Here is a 19,968-nt window from a genome sequence, read left to right as displayed (position 1 = left end):
AAATAAAAATACAATTTAAAAGTGAATAAAATGTTGAGTAAAAAGTTAATAATAGTATAAGTAGAAGAAAATGCATGAGGATTTAGTGTTGAGAGTAAAGAGTATTGGTAGGTATTTATAGAAAAAAAAAAAAAATCCAGAATTTTTTGGTATTTTTTAAATTTTTTTTCAAATTTTTTTCATTATTTTATAGCAAAAAAAAGCCTAGCCGTTGGATTGGAGAAGAGCAGGCGATCGGAGTGTCCAGACGACGACACATGTCTTCTAGCTGTTGGTGGAGCGCAGGGCTGACATCATCCCCCCATTAGGCTCGAACTCGGGCAAAAGCTGCCTTCGGGCCAGCTCGTCTTCGTGGGTCCCACCTCTAGCCCGAGCAAAAGTGACCCGCTGAAACTAGCTTTTTGGCTTGAACTCCCCCCAGCCCCTGGCTTGGGCTCCTCGGTGGAGTTTCTCTAAGCATCTTAATCAGAGATTAGTATTTTGCAAATTCATTCATAGGCACTTCAACTTACATCAGCCCAAGGGAAGGGTAACTATCCATGGGCCCGTCATGCGTGTGGGTTGATTATGCTTCAAGACCAACCCAACATTTGATTCCTTCCAAGTAAAGCAGTTTTTTATTTTGAGAAATAATCTCTCTTTTCTTATTCCCCAACACAACCAAATTACCGCTTAATTTGAGTTCAAACTTTAAAATAAATAAAAAATTAGAGCCAACAATACTTCTATAGGATTAATTTGAGTTCAAACTTAAAAAAGAAAAATAAGTTGAATTTGAGCTGACAACAATCATATAAATAATTTGCATAGATGAGTTGGCGTGCTTGTAAACGTAAGCCTAACAAAAATAGGATTTATGGAGTGGACTCCATGGATGATAGGGTTGGAATCAACCTCTAAAAGACATTTGTTACTTGGATCCATCACCCTCTTCATCACTATCAAAGCCATAAGTATATAAACATAACTTCATTTAAATTATGATTATATGTAAGTTTATTATGTAAATATAATGGATTGTATTAGAACATAAAGAAACACAATTTCTTGAATATGCTCGACTTTTATTCTATACGTGCCATTACATATGCAATTGTTAAAATTCTAATTTTGTAACCGATGTCCCTCCCCCCAATCTAAGTTCTTTTGCTCCCAATCTTACTCATCTAAGATTGGCATGGGTAATTAACTCCATCATTTGTTTTTCTTTACAAGTTTCTCACACTAAAATTGCTTGACTACGTTTGCATCTCAAGTTCAACTTATATATGCCTCTTGAAGAGGTATGGGAGGGATAATTTATCTCTTATGTACGAGTTCTTTTTTGTCCACGGTTCTAGTTTTTTTTTGCGACAAAAATGAAGGTTCATTTCATAAAAAAAATGGGGCCATTACAGAAAGTTGAGCAGCAAATTCACCCCAGAAAAGGAGGGTTCTAGCCAGATTTTGAAATACAAAATAATAGCACAGTGGCCAGAAACAGTGAGCCAAAGAAATTGAAACAGAAATATCGGCTCATTAGAAGCCATAAACATACAAAGCCATCACATCATCAAAATCATTGCCCAAATAGTGCCTAGCTGCCGGCACTGTTAATGAGTTGTTAAGAATATAATTACACAATAATCAACTTAATTAATGGTTTAGATTTATTGTCTATCAATATAAGTAACTTAGACACTGATATTATGGAGAAAGAAAAAAAAAAATGTGAATTAGTATTTCGCAATATATTCATAGGCCCGTCATGTGTGTTGGTTGATTATGCTTCAAGACCAACCCAAACATTTGATTCCTTCCAAGTAAAGCAGTTTTTTATTTTGAGAAACAATCTCTCTTTTCTTATTCCCCAACACAACCAAATTACCTTCAGTAATTTTTAATTTGGGCTGAGATATTTGGCGCCAAAATAACGTCTCTAACGGCCATTTCTCACTAAGGCAACCCAACTTATGTCGTCTTCATTCTAACCACAAATGTCTAAACCACAGGTCCCATTCACAGCAGTCCTAATCGCTCCGCTAGGGTTTAAAATGGGTTGATTTCAAGCACAAGAAGACATGTAAAATAGCACAAGACACAAAGTACAAAGTATGGACCAGCAAGGAAAATGCAACAATTCGGAGATACTAGGTTCCTTTGATTTCCATGCTTTTTCATGTGCTCTTCTTGTGGATCTTATCCAACTTCGGTAACCCTTTTGTGGGTTTTGCAGATTTTTCAACGCTGCAGTCGAACGAGGCCACGAATTTAATCAACAGCACCGGTGCTTGGCTGGTGACACATAAAGAACTAAGCCCCCTTATTATTTGTTATTGAATTCGTTTATGCTAGTTAAATTTGAGTACATTGTTCAATTTCATCATGTAGTAATGTAGTTGTGTTATGGTATAGTTAAATGAAAAGCCTGGGGCCCTTATCTCAGAAGAAGAGCTGAAGATTCGGAGTGAGGTCGAGAGGGATATAGAGAGAGACTTGGAGGAAGAAATCAAAGACGGGATATGTCATCTTGCTCTCAGATTGCACAGGCTTTATCAACACCAAAAGGAAAGAAGATCAAGTTCTGCTGCTGCTCTTGCTGCTAGAGATGAAAGAAAGATGGAGAAAGCATTTTGTGAGGTGAACATAAACATCAAAATGGAAGGAGGAACCAAGATCGAAATAAAAGAGACCAAGAAACCAGCACCTCCTGATCAAAAGGGTAGTGGTCCTAATTGGTCTGGTTCAAGATCAGAAAATTATATGCAACCATTTGTGAAGATGGCTAGAAATTCCAAGAAGTTTGATTGGGCCAAAACACTGAGGTCAAATGTTGGCCCTGTAGCCTTCACAAAGAAACCATGGCAGCCCACATGAACTTGTTAAGGGGCTTGACAAAGCAAGTATACGTATAGGGTACTGATAACATCTTCTCTCAACTGGGATGGAAAGAGATTGTTTTGGTTTGTTAGGGGTCTGGACTTGAGGTCTCTTTAACATGACAATAATATCAGTGCTGTTGGGAAGTGCTAATGAGACCTATGATTTTTATGTGAGACATATAAATAAGTTGTGGAATGTTATGTAAACTCAATTTCCAAAAAAGAAGAGGAAAAATAAAATTTGTAGTGGAAACTACTTTGCTTTTGTTTTTAATTGAAGATAGAGAAGCAACGGGAGAAGAGTAAATGAATGTTCGTAATTCTAGTGGTCAAAAGTATTTATTCGTAGATTCATTGTATGCAGAATATACTAATCAGGTTTTAACCGACTTAATATTTTTCCTCCCCTCTAATTATAGCTCTCAACCCAGCTTATTCTAAATATTATCCCATATCTTCATCTCTCAACCCATAATATTTTTAATATTTTGAAATACATTTTTGTTTTATAAATGGGGATAAAGATATCTTCCAATATTTACTGATCATGATACCAACCTAGTTGATATTATTTGACCTACTTACTTTCACACCCAGAAGGGGAAACAAGGCATCAATTCGTGCAGGTTTTATGCCTGTGGCCCAGCAATATTTTGTGTGCATGAGTGAGCAGTGGCCCTGGTGGGTTGTCTCACATTCACATAAATACATGAGCTCCATAATTTTGAGTTGAGTTGAGTGAAGTTGAATTTATTAAAGGATCTGTCATTAAAATGGTCCACAAAGACAGGCACTATTAATCAGAGTCATTCTATAGTATGAAGAACTATCTCTTGATTGTTGGATCAAATTAATTAATTTAATTCAATAGCTAATCAATTTAATTCAATAGTTAAAAGATAGGGTTTCATATAAGGATCTAGCTATAGAATTCTACCTCTTAATCAACCAAGTCAAAACAATAAATGAATTATTAATTCCTTTTTATAAATTAAAGGCCCGTTTGCTAACTATTTCATTTTTTGTGTTAGAGTATAAAGGAAAATAAGATTGAGAATTGGAATGAGGATGAGATTGAACTTGTTTTCACTTTCAAGTTTTTGTTTGTACTTTTGTAACTCCTCCCTCCTTCTCATCCTCTCCCCTCTCAATCTCATATCCACTCTCATTCTCACTTCCATTCTTCCTCTTTTTCTTCCATATTCTAGCACAAAAAATGAAAATGAAAATGAAAATGAAAAATGAAATGGTTATCAAATGGACTCTAAGTAAATGTCATATTATTCGAAAACATTATATATTGTTAAACACACACATACAAGGGTGCAATGAAGATTCGAATATGAGACTACTAGTCTACAATTCAATATCATTTTTCACTGGACTAGGCCCAGTTGGCGTCAAACTATCAAATTAAATTATTAATTATGTGTATTTTTAATTTTCTTGATATGAAATATTGAGGTTGGAACTTAAAATGTAATTCAACTCACCCAACTAAACCAATTATTAGTTTGTATATTAATTAAAAAGAAAATTTCCTGCAAAATACAAGTTGGTATCTTATTAATTGTGTAGGTAGACATTATATTAAATATGTTTTCAAAGACAATGAGGGTGTGGGCCTGGCATCCCCCCAAGACATTACTAGTAGAATCACACCAAAAGTTGAAAACATCAAAACTCTTTGGAGGTTGGATTGAGTAGGGACAACAAATTTAATTGGTCAGCCAGACCAGAGGCCCCCAGATTTAGAATTGGTGTACCATTGAATGGTCTTAATCGTTTGACTGTCAAAAAGGTATCATCTAAATTAATGTATATATATATATATATATATATATATATATATATATATCAGGTGCCAATGCCAAATCCAACTTCCTTTCAAACTTTCAAATCTTGCAATCCTCTTCAAGGTTTTGCTTTCCAAAGTTGGATAATCCAAAAGAATCTTATCAGGCCCCCCTCCCTCCTCTTCATCTTCTCTTACAATGTCTTATTTCTGCACCTCGACTCATCTATGACTTTATATCAACTAGCCATAGCTGCAAAATAAAGTTGCAAGTTATACTACTCTATGCACGTATATTTGTTAGGTTCACCGACTGAACTTCTTAAGTTTATTCCCATGTCTAATCGCACAAGATGTGTAATGTACACATTGAAACATGTAATATGCCAGCCAGGTGTCGTTGCAATATATGTTCAAAGAGCCCAGAGTGATCAATTCAGTCAACAAAACTAATCCAACCATTATGGGCAAGTCAGTTATCAGCTTTACTAATTTTGACCATGAACCAGAATTGATATGATGATGACCATCAAGTTCTAGGGTTTAGGCATAAAGCTAGCTAGAATTTCATTGAAGTGTCCAAAGCAGTAGCTAATTCCTTGTATAAGACAACAAGTTTCCGTCAAGGTTGCCGAATATTGTTTGATCATTTTTAATCTAATCACACTCTTGTCTGTCTGCATGAATGTCAGATCAGGAAAATCGATATGCTTAGCCGAAAGTGCAACCCATTCCCCCATGTTTATGAATTGATGCTTGTTAAATCATCTATCTATCTTACAAAAAACTGCTCATAGCAACAAAGTTTTTGTTTTTTTTTTCCTTTTCTTCTTAATGCCGAAAAAGAAAGAAAATTACAAAGAGAAACCAGAGAAACTCCATTGTTTTAGCCATATGAAAGCCTACTAAAATTGAAGGCAGATGTAAAATTCCAGCACAAAATGTTCAAAGATTTAGAAAAGTCACCCTTTTGTTTTTGTGTTTGGGCAAGAAAAGGGTTTGATGAGGAGCACGCCGGCCCTTTTTCGAGATAGCAGAAATGACAACATGGGAATCAGAAAGGAGGCTAGGATTCTCAAATTCTAATGTAGATGCTCAGAGTACAATAAATACGTGGAAATTCTTATCCAATTTGCAGGAATTCAATTCTATCTCTGCAAGCCCTTGCATCTTTTGATGAGTTTGATCCCAAAAGACTCCATATAGCCATAAATAACTTAGGGATTTTAACCGCAATCGTCCTGAACTTATTTCCGAATTTTATTTTAATCATTCAACTCCTTTTTAAGTCATTTTAGTCCTCCAACTCTGACACATATTCTAATTTAGTCATTCCGTAACATTTTCTTTTCGGTTTTTAGATATCTAAATTGACGATTTTACCCTTCAAATAGTCGGAAAATTTCACAAAATTTGAAGGAATGACTAAATTGGAACACGTGGGAGAGTTGGAGACCAACTCAAAATGAGTTGGAGAACCAAAATGAATCTCGGACATAAGTTCATGGATCATTACAGTTCAAACCCTAAAAATTAATAGACCATTGCAACAACTTAATGCATTGAAGACATATTACAACTCTAGATCCTTTAATTAATTGCAAAGTTAACCACATTACTTCCACAGCAGATTTCCAGTTAATATGTGATGACTTTTGGACGAAAAGTTCCCTACTTGGCTGAACTTTGAATGTGCAAAGGAGAAGAAAAGACAGTCCATGAAAAATGAAGCATATTGACAAGGGGATGGATTATGTGGGATGATTTACAACTGTCTGAATCTGCTAATTTGAACTTTGACCAGATTTCCCAATAAGTCCATGGACCACAATGCAGCTTTAACTGATGTTGGGGTTCCACCAAAACAAGTAAAGCATCTTCAAGGATCTCATCTAGGTAAGCTTGGACTCTCACAAGAAGAAAACTTCCAACAAAAGTTTTACATATATGTATATATTTATATCTTTCTTGCTAGTAAACTTGAAACATCAAATGCTAGAAGTAGAACAAGTAAAAGGACCCAAGAACAAGCACACCTCACAATTTCAAACCCTGAAAATGGAATTCGGTCCTCCTGAAAAATTAAGCTGAGCCATGACTATACTTTACAGGCTGAGGCAGTCAGATTTGTTAATTAATTACCACAGTTAAACACTAATTAAAGAAATAATTAAACTTAAATAATCTTAGATGGGTGTGTGTTTATACTTTATAGTAGAGAATTAGAGGAAGATTGAGAAAGATTCTTGGAAAGAATGCTATCAACCAACCCTAAAAGATCTGCAGTTGAGGGAGCTGCAGACAAAAGCTCTGTGTCCCCCTCCCTCGTGTACATTTATTATGAGTTTTTTTTGCTGCTGGGAGTGCCCACATGTTCCCTTTGAAGCAGATCGTTGAAATTTGGAAAAAGATAGAGAAATTAATAAAACGAAATATATATATCTGCAGATAGATAGAGACCAAGCTTTGGATCTATCAACTTTCTCTCCAACATGGACTGAACCCACATTTTGGACTTGAGTTTCCATGAAAACAAAAACTACTGTTTCTCTAGCTGATAATATATCTTCTTTCCCAAGAGAAAACAAAACAGTAGAAAAATGAATAGTATAATAATAATAATAATTATTATTATTATTTAACAACAAAATCAAATAATTGAATAACTTTGAGGTCTTTGTTTTCCTTCCCAAGGTGACCCCATCAGATCAGGGATATCAAACATCTGGGTTCTACCCTCTACACCAGACAAGCTCCATCATATGATTACATGGATCAAAGTAACCAACCTCATAAAATACTCTAAATTTTTCAAAAAGAAAGAAATTCATGGATATCAATTAATATTTTATATATATATATATATATTCTGCACTCATGACTGCAAAAGTAAAAGCAGTGTTTGCAATGCAAGAAAGAGCAAAGACAAAAACTTGGCAGCAGAAAGAAACAGACCAGAGAATATGAAAGCTAGGTCCCAAAGATCATCATCCCTTTTCAACTCGGGTTGGGTTCATCATTTGAAGGCCCTTCAGAAGAGCATGAGATCCAGACAAAGAGAGAGAGAAAAAAAATTAAATTAAGCAGTGAAAAAAGGAAAGAGATAAAGTACTGATCATTGAACAACAGCATCTCATACAATTAATGCTTCTCAACATAAAATCAACAGAGTCTGAGATTCGTGGACGAAAACAAAAAGGCATGGGATTGAAGGGAAGAGAAGTAAATGAATGACACAGAAACGTACAAACAAACACATGTAAAAAAAAAAAAAGAGATGGTACATATAGAAAACGGAAAATGCAGCATGGATCGCACAAGTCTTATTATTAAGACCACACAAAGCCTACGAACAGATGGTCCTCCCTCTATAGTCTATACTCTATGATGATCATAACCAACAGCTAAACACTGCATACTCATCAACATTGATCAACCCATATAATTAAATTAGGAGGATGATTAAGCAAAGATATATGATTAATATATTTTACATGCACTAATTAATGAAACGATCAAATGGGACATTGATCACAACAATGAGAGAGATTTCACACTCATCTAAATCAAGTGTTCAAATAACACGGATGATGATCACTACACTAGTCAATAAATTTAAGAAAAAAGATTTAAAATAAAAAGAAACCCTAATTAAAACACTAATTAAAATCCCGGAAAAGCAGTAGAATTTCTCAACAAAGTCAGCTGCAGGCACATGATGCTGATTTTTGTTCCTGATCAGTTTCGCCACCTTGACCAGAAGAAAATTACCTCTAGCTGATAAATCCTACTACAACTGCTAGAGCTAGCGAAGTGTTGTCCTAATTAAACTAATAAGTACAAAAGATCCAGAAGATCGGTCGACTGATAGAGAAAGAGAGAAATGATGAGATGAAGATGACCAAGAATGATGATATACTTGTGGGTTTTGGGTTGTTTTTCATGTTCATTGTCTTCCTTGTTCTGGGTTTGTTTGGTTTCTAGCTTAACAAGCATGATCAGCTAGCTAGGGTTTCTTACCCAGAGTGTGCTTGTTGTTATGCATCCAAACCTTGAGGACGTGACGCTTCACTCCAGTCTCGTTGCAGAACTGCTGAATCGCCGGCTCGTCCTGCTTCTGAATCCTCCACCCCAGCGTCTCCGCCAAAGTCAACATCCTCTCCTTCTGCTCCGCCGTAAACTTCGTCCTGAACCTCTTCTTCCCGGAAGACGCCGTTCCATGTAACCCCCCTCCCATTCCCAAATCCCCTCCGCCGCCGCCGCCTCCGCTAGGATTCGACACGTCGTCCTCCTGCTCCTCCCCCCTGCTGTGGGTCCCGCCCCCTCCCGAAGTCGACGGCAGGGCCAGAGGCCTGTGGTGCGGCGCCAAGTGGAGGTACCCTGCTGGCGTCCGGTAGTACGGCGAGAACTGCGGGTGGTTGTGCTGCCCGTGGAGCGGCACCAGCTGCCCGTACGGGTCGGGGGTCATGAGCGCGAGCCCGCCCGAGTCGCCCTCCTTGCGGTGGAAGTTGCGGTGGCAGTTGCAGGCTGCGCATTTTAGCCCGTCGAGCGTGCCCTCGGCACCGGCCGGCATGAACTCGCCGCAGCCGTCGAGCGCGTGGCCTCCAATCCCGACCGCGTGGTTCTTCAGGCACTCTCTGTACCTCGAGGCGCCCTTCCTCTGCTGCTGTTGCTGTTGTTGCTGCTGCTGCTGCTGCTGAGACGCCGCCGCCGCCGCCGTTATTGCTGCCACGCCCTCGGGTCCAGAACTCGACATTTTGACCCGGACGCCACCCGCTGAGTTTCCGAGCGAGTCGTAACTCGCCGCCATCTCCATCTCTTCGTCGTGCTCCTCTTGATCCTCGAACTCCATATCAATTAATTAAGGGGAACCAAAAATGAAAAAACCCCCCAGAAATTAATGAATCAGAGAATCAACCCAGAAAGAAAAACCCAAAAAGAAGAAAGAAGATAAAGAGGACTGAGTTTAGAGAGAGAAAGAGTAGAGAGAGAGTGTTTGTGTGTATGTGTCAGGTGTAAATTTGTAGTGTTATCTCTCCTCTCACACACTCTCCTCAACACTTTGCTTAGCTCCCTGCAAAAGGAGCGTTGTCCGCCTTCAAACCCCCTTCATATACTTTCCCGTTTTCTCAACCCCCACCGGCTACTCCCGGTTAAACCGGTCATTTTCACCTTCTGTCCCAGTTTTTTCACCGCGCTGTAAATTTCAGAGGTAGAGAGAGATGGGCTTGGGAGTGTCAGACTGCCACTGCTACTAGTACGAGTCTGAAAACAAAAAACAAAAAACAAAAAAATGAAAAAGAGAAATGAACGGAAAAGGCAAGGGAATTTTTTTTTCTTAACTGCCCCACGCGCCCGGCAGCAAGAAAGGTGGTGGCGGCGCGTGAAGTGTCGGGTACTGTGGAAGAGGGAGAGAGAGAGGGGTGGATGGTGATTGGGTGCGTGTGAGTATGTGTCAGGACACGGCATTACTTAGGAAAAAATAAATTGTCGGCATTTAAGGCAGCTGTGGGTACGTGCTCTTGTCTCCGACATGCGTGACGCGCTTTTTGGCGTCAAAATTCCATCTTTCTTATTCAAATATTTCTTTTCGTGTCTCAGAAAAGGAAGTGAATATGGGGTGGGTTTTTTTGTAAACATACCCACTCTTCAGTTTGGTGTTTGTGGGACACGCTTTTCTTATTTTTATTTTTATTTTTTTACTAACTAGAATAATGTTGGTCTTAAAAAAGAATGTCTTTTTCCATCCCAACACATAATCGTTCTTTTCTCTACACAACAACAACAACGAGATGAAATTAGTTTTTAGTTATTCCAGAAAAAGTAGATTAGATATTTTTTCCCTACTTACTCCAAAAGTGTTAAAGCAAATCCTTATTTGATCGATTGGCTAGTACAATTTGTGTATTGTTTTTTTCTTAAGCTTAGGTTGAATAGCCAATAAATAATTTGGTGCATTTTTCTCTGTAAGTTTCTTAAAACAAAAAATTCAACCTCAATATGATCACTTTAGAGGTCAAATCGTTGTTCCATGACTTAGTGTACTTCAACTTATTTGCCATGACAAATAGCAAGTAAGTGCAGTTACTGTTCACATGAATAGTATATGCATTAATAAAAAAAATTTTGATTTTCCACCTATTGCCATGACAACTCAAAGGCAATTACTATTCACATAGGATTAATTTTATTTATATGTATGAGATTAATAAATAAAAAATTGCTAAGTATTTGTATTAAAAAAAACTCAGAATCTTTGGTATCTTTTCAGATATTTTTCTTTGATGACGTCAAGCTAGCATCTGCGCCCACGAGCAGGTGGTCAGGCTGATCTTGCCTTGGGCCTTGCCCGGGCTTGGTGGACCCCATGTGTTGCCAGGGCAATAACAAACCACTAGGGCTAGTTTTGGAAGCCTAAGGGGGCTTTTACTTGGCTAAGCTCACCATTGAAAATGCTCTTAGAATAGAACTATAAGTCGTCTCGTTACAGATCTCGAGTTCAAATTAAACTTCGCTTAAATTTAGTTCGTCTAAACTCGTAACATAACCAAGTCAGTCTGAGCTTGGCTTGTTTAAGAAACAACCAAGCTTGAGATTTGGTATATTTGGCTGATAAAGTTGAGCTCAAAGATCCTTTATATGAGCATTGTATTATTCGATTCGACACAGTGATGAGGCTTGTGAGTTGGTTGCCTGCCGCCATCCATGACTTGAGAAAATAAAAAATAAGGGCAGAAATAGCATGGTGACGAACAACAGAGAGACAAAGATGGTGAAACATTCGTGCATACTAAGATGAGTGGGTTGTAATTTTCAAAAGGTTTGAAATTAATAATGAGATTAGTGGAGTAGCAAATGATTTCATTTGTAGCTAGGATATTGCCACCTTTATAGTAGTAGTATTAAAATGTGTTAAACCCTAATCATCAAAATCCAATTCACAACACATGCATGCACAGTGCACATCACAAATGACTGATATATAACTCAACAAAAGAAAAAGAAAAAGAAAAATTGTTAATTTAAGAAACCATGAGTCGAATATAATGTATGATCAAGGAAGAAGTTTGCATTTGAATTTTTTTTTTTTCGGAATTAAAATTCATCACATAAAAAGGCATAAATACACAATATAAAAATAAGACTCAATAAACTGAACTCAATGCATCAATGCAAAAAGGCTATAGGTTTTTATCTTGAACTCAATCAATCGAATTCAATTATAAAATAAATTAGATTGGATTGAATTGGATTGGATTTTCAATAAAAAAATAACAACGTTTAAAGAGAAAACTCATAAAATAAGAACTTTTGAGAAAATGAAAAATGAAAAAAAAAATAAAAAAAATAAAGGAAAAAAGAAACTAGCAAAAGCAAATGGGCGCACGTATAATGGCTGGGAGAGTCGCTGTTGTCCTTTTCGGGGTTGAGAAAACCATAAAAACCAGTATAATTGGTGATGGCTGGCAGTCTTATCACATGAAAATCAGAAATGGCACTGATTGTATTATTGTAGGGGGAGCTTTGAAGAAACTCATCTGCCCAACGCAAAGCAATGCCTTCCCTGGGGGGGTCTGGCTGGTTGTTGTCTTTGAGTTTCAGCTAATACCTCCACATCCATCAAAATGCTTTTGACCATTACCAAATTGACACCTCTTTGGTGTACCCTCCTCCTCCCTGTCCTTGTGACCTTTGATCCGACTGCATGCCCGCCAATTGCCTAATTTTCATGAATGTATTGTCAAATCCCTCTTCTTGAACAAACAACTTGAACATTTTTAGTTTTCAAGAGAAAATGAAACAAAAAGAAGAATGCTCATCACTTTAGTTTTCAAGTGTCATTTCATACCATTATTCAAAATTGGGGGTTTTATGGCCGAAATGGAATTCAACAGTTGACATCAACTACCCTTATACATCGACCAAAATAGATATATATAAAAAAAAAACCTACTCTTAGAGCACTTCTACTAATTTATCATGGTAAATGATCAGCGCAAGTAAGGGCAGTTGTTGTTCACGTGAATAGTATCTACCTTAGCAATTTTTTTTTCTTTTTTCACCCATTGTCATGGCAACCCAAGGACATATTGGCGGGTCCCTACTTAGTTAGGATTTTAGTTCCTTATTTCATTAGAATTTTGGTTACTCACCAATTATTATTTAGTCCTATTGTAATAGAGATTTATTTCCTATTGTAATTTAGATATATTTCCTATTTTATTTAAGGTTAACACATATTTGTTATTATATAAATACCTACATATTGGAGAAGAATAAAAATATGAGCGTATCCTAGCATAACTGAATTTTTACCCTACTTTGTTTGACATGGTATCAGAGCCAAGTTCCTAACCTGTGATAACCTCTGCCAAATTGAGAGTCATTGGCGTTCCTAATTCCTAACCCATCATGGGTCTTCACCTTGCTATAAATCCTCGTTTCTCCTTTCCTTAATAATCAACATATATTTCTTCTGTCTCAGCCATAACCGCACCTTTCTTCAATTTTACCCTTGTCTCTGTCCTTGCCGTGTTTATGTTGAGTCATTACCTTTCTTTTTCTATACCTATGCCTGCTGCTGCCTTTTTCTCTTACTTTTCATCTCTCTATGAGCTTGTTTTTTGTTAAAATCAGATTGAGCCCATGTTAGTTTCAGTCTCTTGCGCTCACAGCCGAGCCTCTCTTTTAAATGTATACCATATGGGCAACACGCCCCTTGGCCATTGATGGCCTAATCTTTTTCCTCCATGAGCCTCGTCACTACTCACCGAGCCATCTTAAACCTTCGCAAGCCTCGTCATTGCTCGCCGAGCCTTCTCCTAGCTGGCCTTTGTCTCTCTGTTTATTTGGGTGTTACTTTCTCCGAATCTCGACTCTCATACATCGTCGGATTTGAGGGAGAGTGACACTATTGCTCATCTATTCCATTGCAATTCACCTACCTATCTATCATGGCTGATTGTCCGTACTTGTTTCTTAAGTACCACTGATCATATGGCTCTATCGACCCCTTCTCTTTAGGGGAAAGGGAGAGTGAAGAGAAGTTGTCTCTGTTGTTACTGGTACCACAGTTGTTTGCCTTGCCTTGTCTTGCTGGTGCTAGTGCCTTGTGTTGCTATTGCTGCTGTCAGTTTTGTTGTCTCTTGCTGGGGACATTATTGTTGTTGCTTCTATCGTGCTTATGCCTTTGCTGGTGTGTTTATGTTATGGTCGATTTTGCCACCATTGATGTTGCCTTTGCTTCTGCCTTACATACTGCCGTGCTCACAGGGTTTCTGTATTTTGCCTTATCTACTGCCGTGTTGACAGCGTTTCGATTTGTGTTCTGCCTAATCTACTGTCGTGCTCACAGGGTTTCTGTGTTCTGCCTTACCTACTACCGTGCTCACAGGGTTTCTGTGTTCTGCCTTATTTACTGCCGTGCTCACAGGATTTCTGTGTCCTGCCTTATCTACTGTCGTGCTCACAGGATTTCTGTGTTCTGCCTTATCTACTGCCGTGCTCACAGGGTTTCTGTGTTCTGCCTTACCTACTGTTGTGCTTACAGAGTTTTTGTATTCTGCCTTGTCGTGCTCACAGGGTTTCTGTGTTCTGCCTTATCTACTGTCGTGCTCATAGGGTTTCTGTGTTCTGCCTTACCTACTGCCGTGGTCACATGGTTTCTGTGTTCTGCCTTACCTACTGTCGTGCTCACAGAGTTTCTATATTCTGCCTTATCTGCTGCCGTGCTCACAGGACATAGCATTATGATTAAACTGAACTTTGCTCTTGTGTTTCCACTACGAACTTTGCTTTAGTTTGTCACTTGTTTCACTCGTGGTTGACGAAAAGACCTGCTCTACAAATGGTGCTTCTTGAGTATGATGTTCTATGACTCGCTTGTCAAGTTGGGCATGCGAAATATCTTTGCCCCAACTTGAGGGGGAGTGTTGGAGAGTTCTTACTTAGTTAGGATTTTGGTTCCTTATTTCATTAGAATTTTGGTTACTTATCAATTATTATTTAGTACTATTGTAATAGAGATTTATTTCCTATTGTAATTTAGATATATTTCCTATTTTATTTAGGGTCAACACATCTTTGTACTTATAGAAATACCTCCATGTTGGAGAAGAATACAAATATGAGCGTATCTTAGCATAACTGAATTTTTACCCTACTTTGTTTGACAAATTACTGTTCATATGGGGTTATTTTATTTATACGTATGATGTTAATAAATAAAAAATTACTAGGTATTTATTTTAAAAAAACTTTGAATTTTTTGGTATTTTTTCTTTAATTTTTAATTTTTTTTATTTGCTAGCATCAACGCCCGCATGCAGTAGGTTGGGGTGATATTTGCTTGGGCCTTGCTCGAGCTTGATGGAGCCCGCGTCTTGCCAGGGCTGGATTTCACCACTGGAAGGATTTTGGGAGGCCTTTTGCCTAGACTAGGCTCATTGCTGGAAATGCTCTTTTGCATATACATTCAAATTTACACATTCATAATTTCAAAGAATAAGATTGAAATGCTGGTTTAATACTATTAGTAATTAAAATAACTATAGAATACATAGTACATAAAGTTTGGGTGGTTTCTCTTGTTTCAAAGATAAAATATTTCAAATTCCTTTTATTGGTTACCCCAATACCGTATTCTTGAATTCAAATCACTGCCTCGTATTATGGTTACCAAATATACCGTACATAAATGAATCGTGATCATGTTTAAGGCCTTTCACTCTAGGGTGACAATCCATACTTAATTCCTAACAAATTCAAAACTTATGACTAGTGGTTTTTCAAAAACACGTACGGTTCTCTAAAACCTTTTCCTCCCCAAGACATAACTTCCCTCAAGTATAGATACATATTTTTTGTATCTCATTGAAACATCTTAAAAACTCATTTCTTGATGACTTTTCCTATTGAAATGGGCGATAAATTCACACACACTACATGAATGCTAGGACTCGAACCCAAACTTTTCCTAGAGGGAGCATTTGTTCCAAACCACTACACTAATAGGTTCTTTACCTCCAAAACTCATTTAAATAGACGAGTCTTTAAGGTTTAGGGTATTAAATTGCACATCAAACCAACATAATGTCATAGTTTGAATTGGGTTGATTTAGGCATGAAACTAATAGAATAGCTTAACCAAACCAAACCAACCCATTATATTGTAATTTTTTACTGAGTCAACATTATGTTGTAAATTGAACAATAGTTTATGAAGAAATTTAAAGAGAGGTAACATCATATTCAAATGATTTAGGAACTTTATTGATACCAAAGTGCGGAATGAAACATAATAGAAAATTGTGATAACAAATAAGAAAATATCATGTGTAAAAATAGTAAAATTATAAGTGGTATCAAATTAGGCCAAATTGAATTGAACCAAATCAAATGTTACACTTGATTTTAGTGTGAAAGTGAACCAAATTAATTTGACCAATTTAATTTAGCCCATTTAAAGTTTTTTTAAATAATAAGCATCAAAAAGATATTTTTTTAAAGGATGGTATAAATAAATATGTAAATGTTTGGTAATGTGTTCAAGAAAAACATAATTATATTTGGTGGTACGATTATGTTTCGTGATATGATTATATTTGGTGATATGATATGTTGTTCATCTCATTTATATATATAATTGTTGTATTAATAATTGACACAAATTAATGTGCTAATCATCCAATTATAAACAAGGAATGAGTAAAGAAAAGTAAATGAAATGAAACAAATTATATACGTGATTTAAGTGATATAATCATAATCCTAAACTCTTATTTATTCATAATTATATATGTATGCGGGCCTAACGGGCCGGGCCGGGCTTTCTTGGGCCTAATCTGTCCTGGCCTATGGGCCGGGCTGGGCTTCATACACCCAAGCCCAAGCCTAGCCTGGCACAAGGCGGGCCGTGCCATCTAAAAGCCCATAACGGGTCAGGTCGAGCTTTTTTTCAATGGGTCGGGTGGGCCCTCATCGGCCCATGAGCCGGCGGGCCAAATGATGAGGTCTACTGATGGCTGATGTTTTGTCTCTATTTCAATGGTAGCGGCAGCAGCGACATTGGTGGTAGTTGATGGGATGTGGTGCTCTTCTCTACTTTGCGCCGACCAAAGAACTATGTTAGGTCATATGAGGTTTTCTTTGTTCGGTTCTGAGTTGAAGTGGAGTACTTCTCATGGGTCCTTTTGTTGTTGTTTGTGTGGTGAAGCTGGATTGTGTCTCTACTCAGGAGAGTTGTGATAGCTGGTGGCTGATATTTGTCTTCTTTTGAACGACGACGGTGGCAGCAACGACGCTGGTGGTAGTTGTTGGGATGTGGTGCTCTTCTCTACTCTGCACCAACCAAAAAACTATGCTTGGTCATAGAAGTTTTTCTTTGTCCGGTTCTGATTTGAAGTGGAATGCTTCTCAGGGGTCTTTTTACTGTTATTTATGTGTTCCTCATGCGTGTTATCTTTTGGTTTCTGCTATGGTTTGTCTTGCAGTTTGTGTGGGTGTCAAATGAATATGATTTTGCTCATATAATGCTTTTTTTGACAGTTGGGATGTTCTGCGGTCCTCTCATGTGGGTCTACAGTGTTCGTCTATAGTTGCGGTTCTCGACGGAGGTTTATGCGTTAGTTTTCATTTTTTATTTGTTCTTTTATTGTTATGGTCCAAAGTGACCTGAATCGAACTCTCTTGTTAGTCTATGACATGTGTGGTACTCTTTCCTTCCCTAGAGTTTGTCATATGAGATTGTACTATGAAGGTTTTAACGAGGCCATTGTATCATGTGGTTCTTTGTACATATTTGGTTCTCTTTCTCAAAAAAAAAAAAAAAATTATATATATATATATATACATTAACAAAAAGAGCTGATTTTCCAACTCATCTTTTCTCCACTTACACTCCCTTTTGCTTTTTAATACTTTTTAATTAATTTTGTTGTTTCTCTTTCCTATTTTATCTTTATCCTACATTAATTTCTTTTTTACTTCACTTAAATATTATTATTATTTTTTTATACTTAATTTTCTAACTTACACTCCATTTTGAGTATAAAGGAAAAAAAAAATTCTTACTCGATTAAAGGATAAAATAAATTACTGAAAATAGAGTGCAAGTTGAAAAATTAAATATAACGAAAAAAAACTAATATAAAAGTAAAGTAAAAAAAAATTAACTTAGAATAAGAATAGAATAGAAAATAAAAAGAATAAAATTGATTAAAAAAATATTAAAAAATAAAAGAGAGTGGAGAAAGATCCTTTAATAAAAAGATAAAAAGATAACATAAAAAAAGAAGTGGTGGTAGTAGTATGAGGATGAAGTGTTGAACTATATGGTGGAATGGAAATGTCATGGTTTTTGGGTTTCATGTGATTCCCACCACCCCAAAAACAGCCAACCGGGGGTGGTGGGGAAACGTCTGACGGGACGTGCTGACACCAACCACAGAGAGCACAGACAGAGTGTACCGTCATCAGCATCATCGTCATCATCATCCACATCCTCTCTCTCTCTCTCTCTCTCTCTCTAGCTGACTGTGTCTCTGTATTTGTGTTGTGTGTTTTGTGTATTTGTATGTAACGTTGTGTGTGTCAGCTGGCGGGAAACCGTTCCCTCTCTCTCTATATATATATATATATATATATGAAAGACAGAATCAGAAAAACGACAATTCCATTGTGACATCATCATCATCTTCATCTTCAACTATATTAATATATATATATATATATATATATTATAAAGACTCTCATGAGAACACTGTTCAAATGATGAACGGAACGGAACGGAGCAAGGTAATTTGCCGTTGAGAAATGAGAAGAAAGTTTATAGAAAAGAGAGAATTGCGGGAAAAAGGGGGAGTGGATGTTGACAATACAAGAGAAAGAGTGGGGCGACCGTGATTTTCCATTTCTTATATTCTTTGGCAATCTTGGCATGGCAGCCTTCCTCTCTCTTCTCTCCTCTCTAAACAACAGTGGCCCCCATCCCCTGCTTCTTGCTTCTTTCTTGCACCACCATCACCCCCTCCCCCCACCCAATAACCAAATCACCAACATAACCCATGATCTTCTTTGTCTTTTCTTGCTTGTTTACTTAACACAATAATATATTCTCTCTTTCTTCTGATATTGCATCTCTTTTTATTTATTTATTTATTTTAAAAAAATAAAAAAAAAGAAAAGGCTAGCCAGCGTAGCTTGCTATTTAGTGTTCTTTCTTTCTTTCTCATCTTCTTGTACACTATCATATCATTTCCATGCTTGGATTTTACAGCTCATTGAATCAGAAGATGGATGGGACAAATCATCAACAACAAACACACACATTATACACTAGCTAGCTAGCTTTGTTTCAAGAAATTATTCATCTTTTTCTTTTCATAATCATCAGTTTTCACTGATTTGGGTAATTGGGTTTTGCCCTATTGCTGTTAACAAGTATTATTAATTATTATTATTATTATTATTATTATGCTTCTGAACCTGAAGATGGACATGGATCCATCAGAGAGAGTTATACGTAATAATTATCAGGACCACCTTTGAATATAGAAAGATTACATGGGTGATTCTCTAACAGTAGTAATTGTGAAGGCAGCAGTGCATGCCTGACATTTCCATCCCCACCAAACACTGGCTTTGGTTGACATTAGGCACAAGCATAAAGGTCATCTCCTTTACTTCTTCATTTTTCTATTCATCCTTATATTATATATGCGTGTGTATATGGAATGGAGATGATCCATTGATTCGATGATCTTGGGTTCTAAGGAAAAGATAATACAAAAGAGTAGGGTACGATACGCCTTAGACAACCAACAAAATATGTATAAGTTAACCCATGTACGTATGTATGTATATACATCTTTTGTGTCTTAACCTTTGGTTCATGCCCATGCCCATGCATTGAGAATATTTGAGATTGCAAAATCTACTACGTCCGTACCTATTCTCAAATCGAAAACAAGAGCCTCATATACTGTTGATAATATCTTAGTAAAGTTAAGCTACAATCTAGAAAGAAAAAAAAGTTTAATTATTTTCGATTGTCGTCTTGTATCTCATTTACTTTTAACTTTGTGTCACATTTAATCACATTCTCTCAATTCTATTAAGAAATTCGTTAAACCTTATGATGTGATTCGGTCCAATTTAATTAATTTATCCCTAAATGTCTTTTGATTTTATTTTTGTCGATTAAATAAAGATGTCGTGGGATGAGTATAAGAGCATCTCCACCGGTGCCCCCCAGCTCGGGCAACTGGGGGCCTAAACCCCAATTTTTAGTTCCAGCGGGCTTCTATAGCCCTG

General features: G+C 37.0%; 2 protein-coding genes across 4 annotated transcripts; one reads left to right on the top strand and one right to left on the bottom strand.

Annotated features, from left to right (window-relative positions):
* The first annotated feature begins 2,079 nt into the window (after nucleotides 1-2,079).
* Nucleotides 2,080-3,149, top strand: LOC117632595. Its single transcript, XM_034366122.1, has 3 exons — nucleotides 2,080-2,133; nucleotides 2,216-2,277; nucleotides 2,395-3,149. Exons 1-3 carry the CDS (start codon nucleotides 2,094-2,096, stop codon nucleotides 2,854-2,856), a joined length of 564 nt encoding a protein of 187 aa, XP_034222013.1. The 5' UTR covers nucleotides 2,080-2,093; the 3' UTR covers nucleotides 2,857-3,149.
* A 3,226-nt stretch (nucleotides 3,150-6,375) lies between these two features.
* LOC117632980 (zinc-finger homeodomain protein 1-like) lies at nucleotides 6,376-9,727 on the bottom strand. Of its 3 annotated transcripts, none has more exons than XM_034366635.1 (3): nucleotides 8,677-9,727; nucleotides 7,612-7,685; nucleotides 6,376-6,730 (listed from the first exon to the last, which is right to left on the bottom strand). In XM_034366635.1, exons 1-2 carry the CDS (start codon nucleotides 9,506-9,508, stop codon nucleotides 7,654-7,656), a joined length of 864 nt encoding a protein of 287 aa, XP_034222526.1. In that variant the 5' UTR covers nucleotides 9,509-9,727; the 3' UTR covers nucleotides 6,376-6,730; nucleotides 7,612-7,653. The 3 variants fall into 3 exon arrangements, with proteins under 3 accessions (XP_034222526.1, XP_034222525.1, XP_034222523.1); XM_034366634.1 differs by lacking the exon at nucleotides 6,376-6,730 and adding an exon at nucleotides 7,072-7,395; XM_034366632.1 differs by lacking the exon at nucleotides 6,376-6,730 and having other exon boundaries at nucleotides 7,072-7,685.
* Between the last annotated feature and the right edge of the window lie 10,241 nt (nucleotides 9,728-19,968).

This window comes from Prunus dulcis, chromosome 6, assembly GCF_902201215.1.
Source record: "Prunus dulcis chromosome 6, ALMONDv2, whole genome shotgun sequence".
Lineage (NCBI taxonomy): Eukaryota > Viridiplantae > Streptophyta > Magnoliopsida > Rosales > Rosaceae > Prunus > Prunus dulcis.
Note: the sequence above shows the minus strand (reverse complement) of the source record. Positions and strands in the feature narration are given on the sequence as shown.

What these genes read in the sequence shown, in the direction of transcription:
- LOC117632980 (XM_034366635.1), bottom strand. Translation starts at nt 9,508, where the DNA reads ATGGAGTTCGAGGATCAAGAGGAGCACGACGAAGAGATGGAGATGGCG. An exon ending in TAACAACAAGCACACTCTGG is followed by an intron (nt 7,686 to 8,676) that starts GTAAGAAACCCT and finishes GCTCTTCTGAAG; the next exon opens with GGCCTTCAAATGATGAACCC.
- LOC117632595 (XM_034366122.1), top strand. Translation starts at nt 2,094, where the DNA reads ATGGACCAGCAAGGAAAATGCAACAATTCGGAGATACTAG. An exon ending in CAACAATTCGGAGATACTAG is followed by an intron (nt 2,134 to 2,215) that starts GTTCCTTTGATT and finishes TGGGTTTTGCAG; the next exon opens with ATTTTTCAACGCTGCAGTCG. An exon ending in ACAGCACCGGTGCTTGGCTG is followed by an intron (nt 2,278 to 2,394) that starts GTGACACATAAA and finishes GTTATGGTATAG; the next exon opens with TTAAATGAAAAGCCTGGGGC.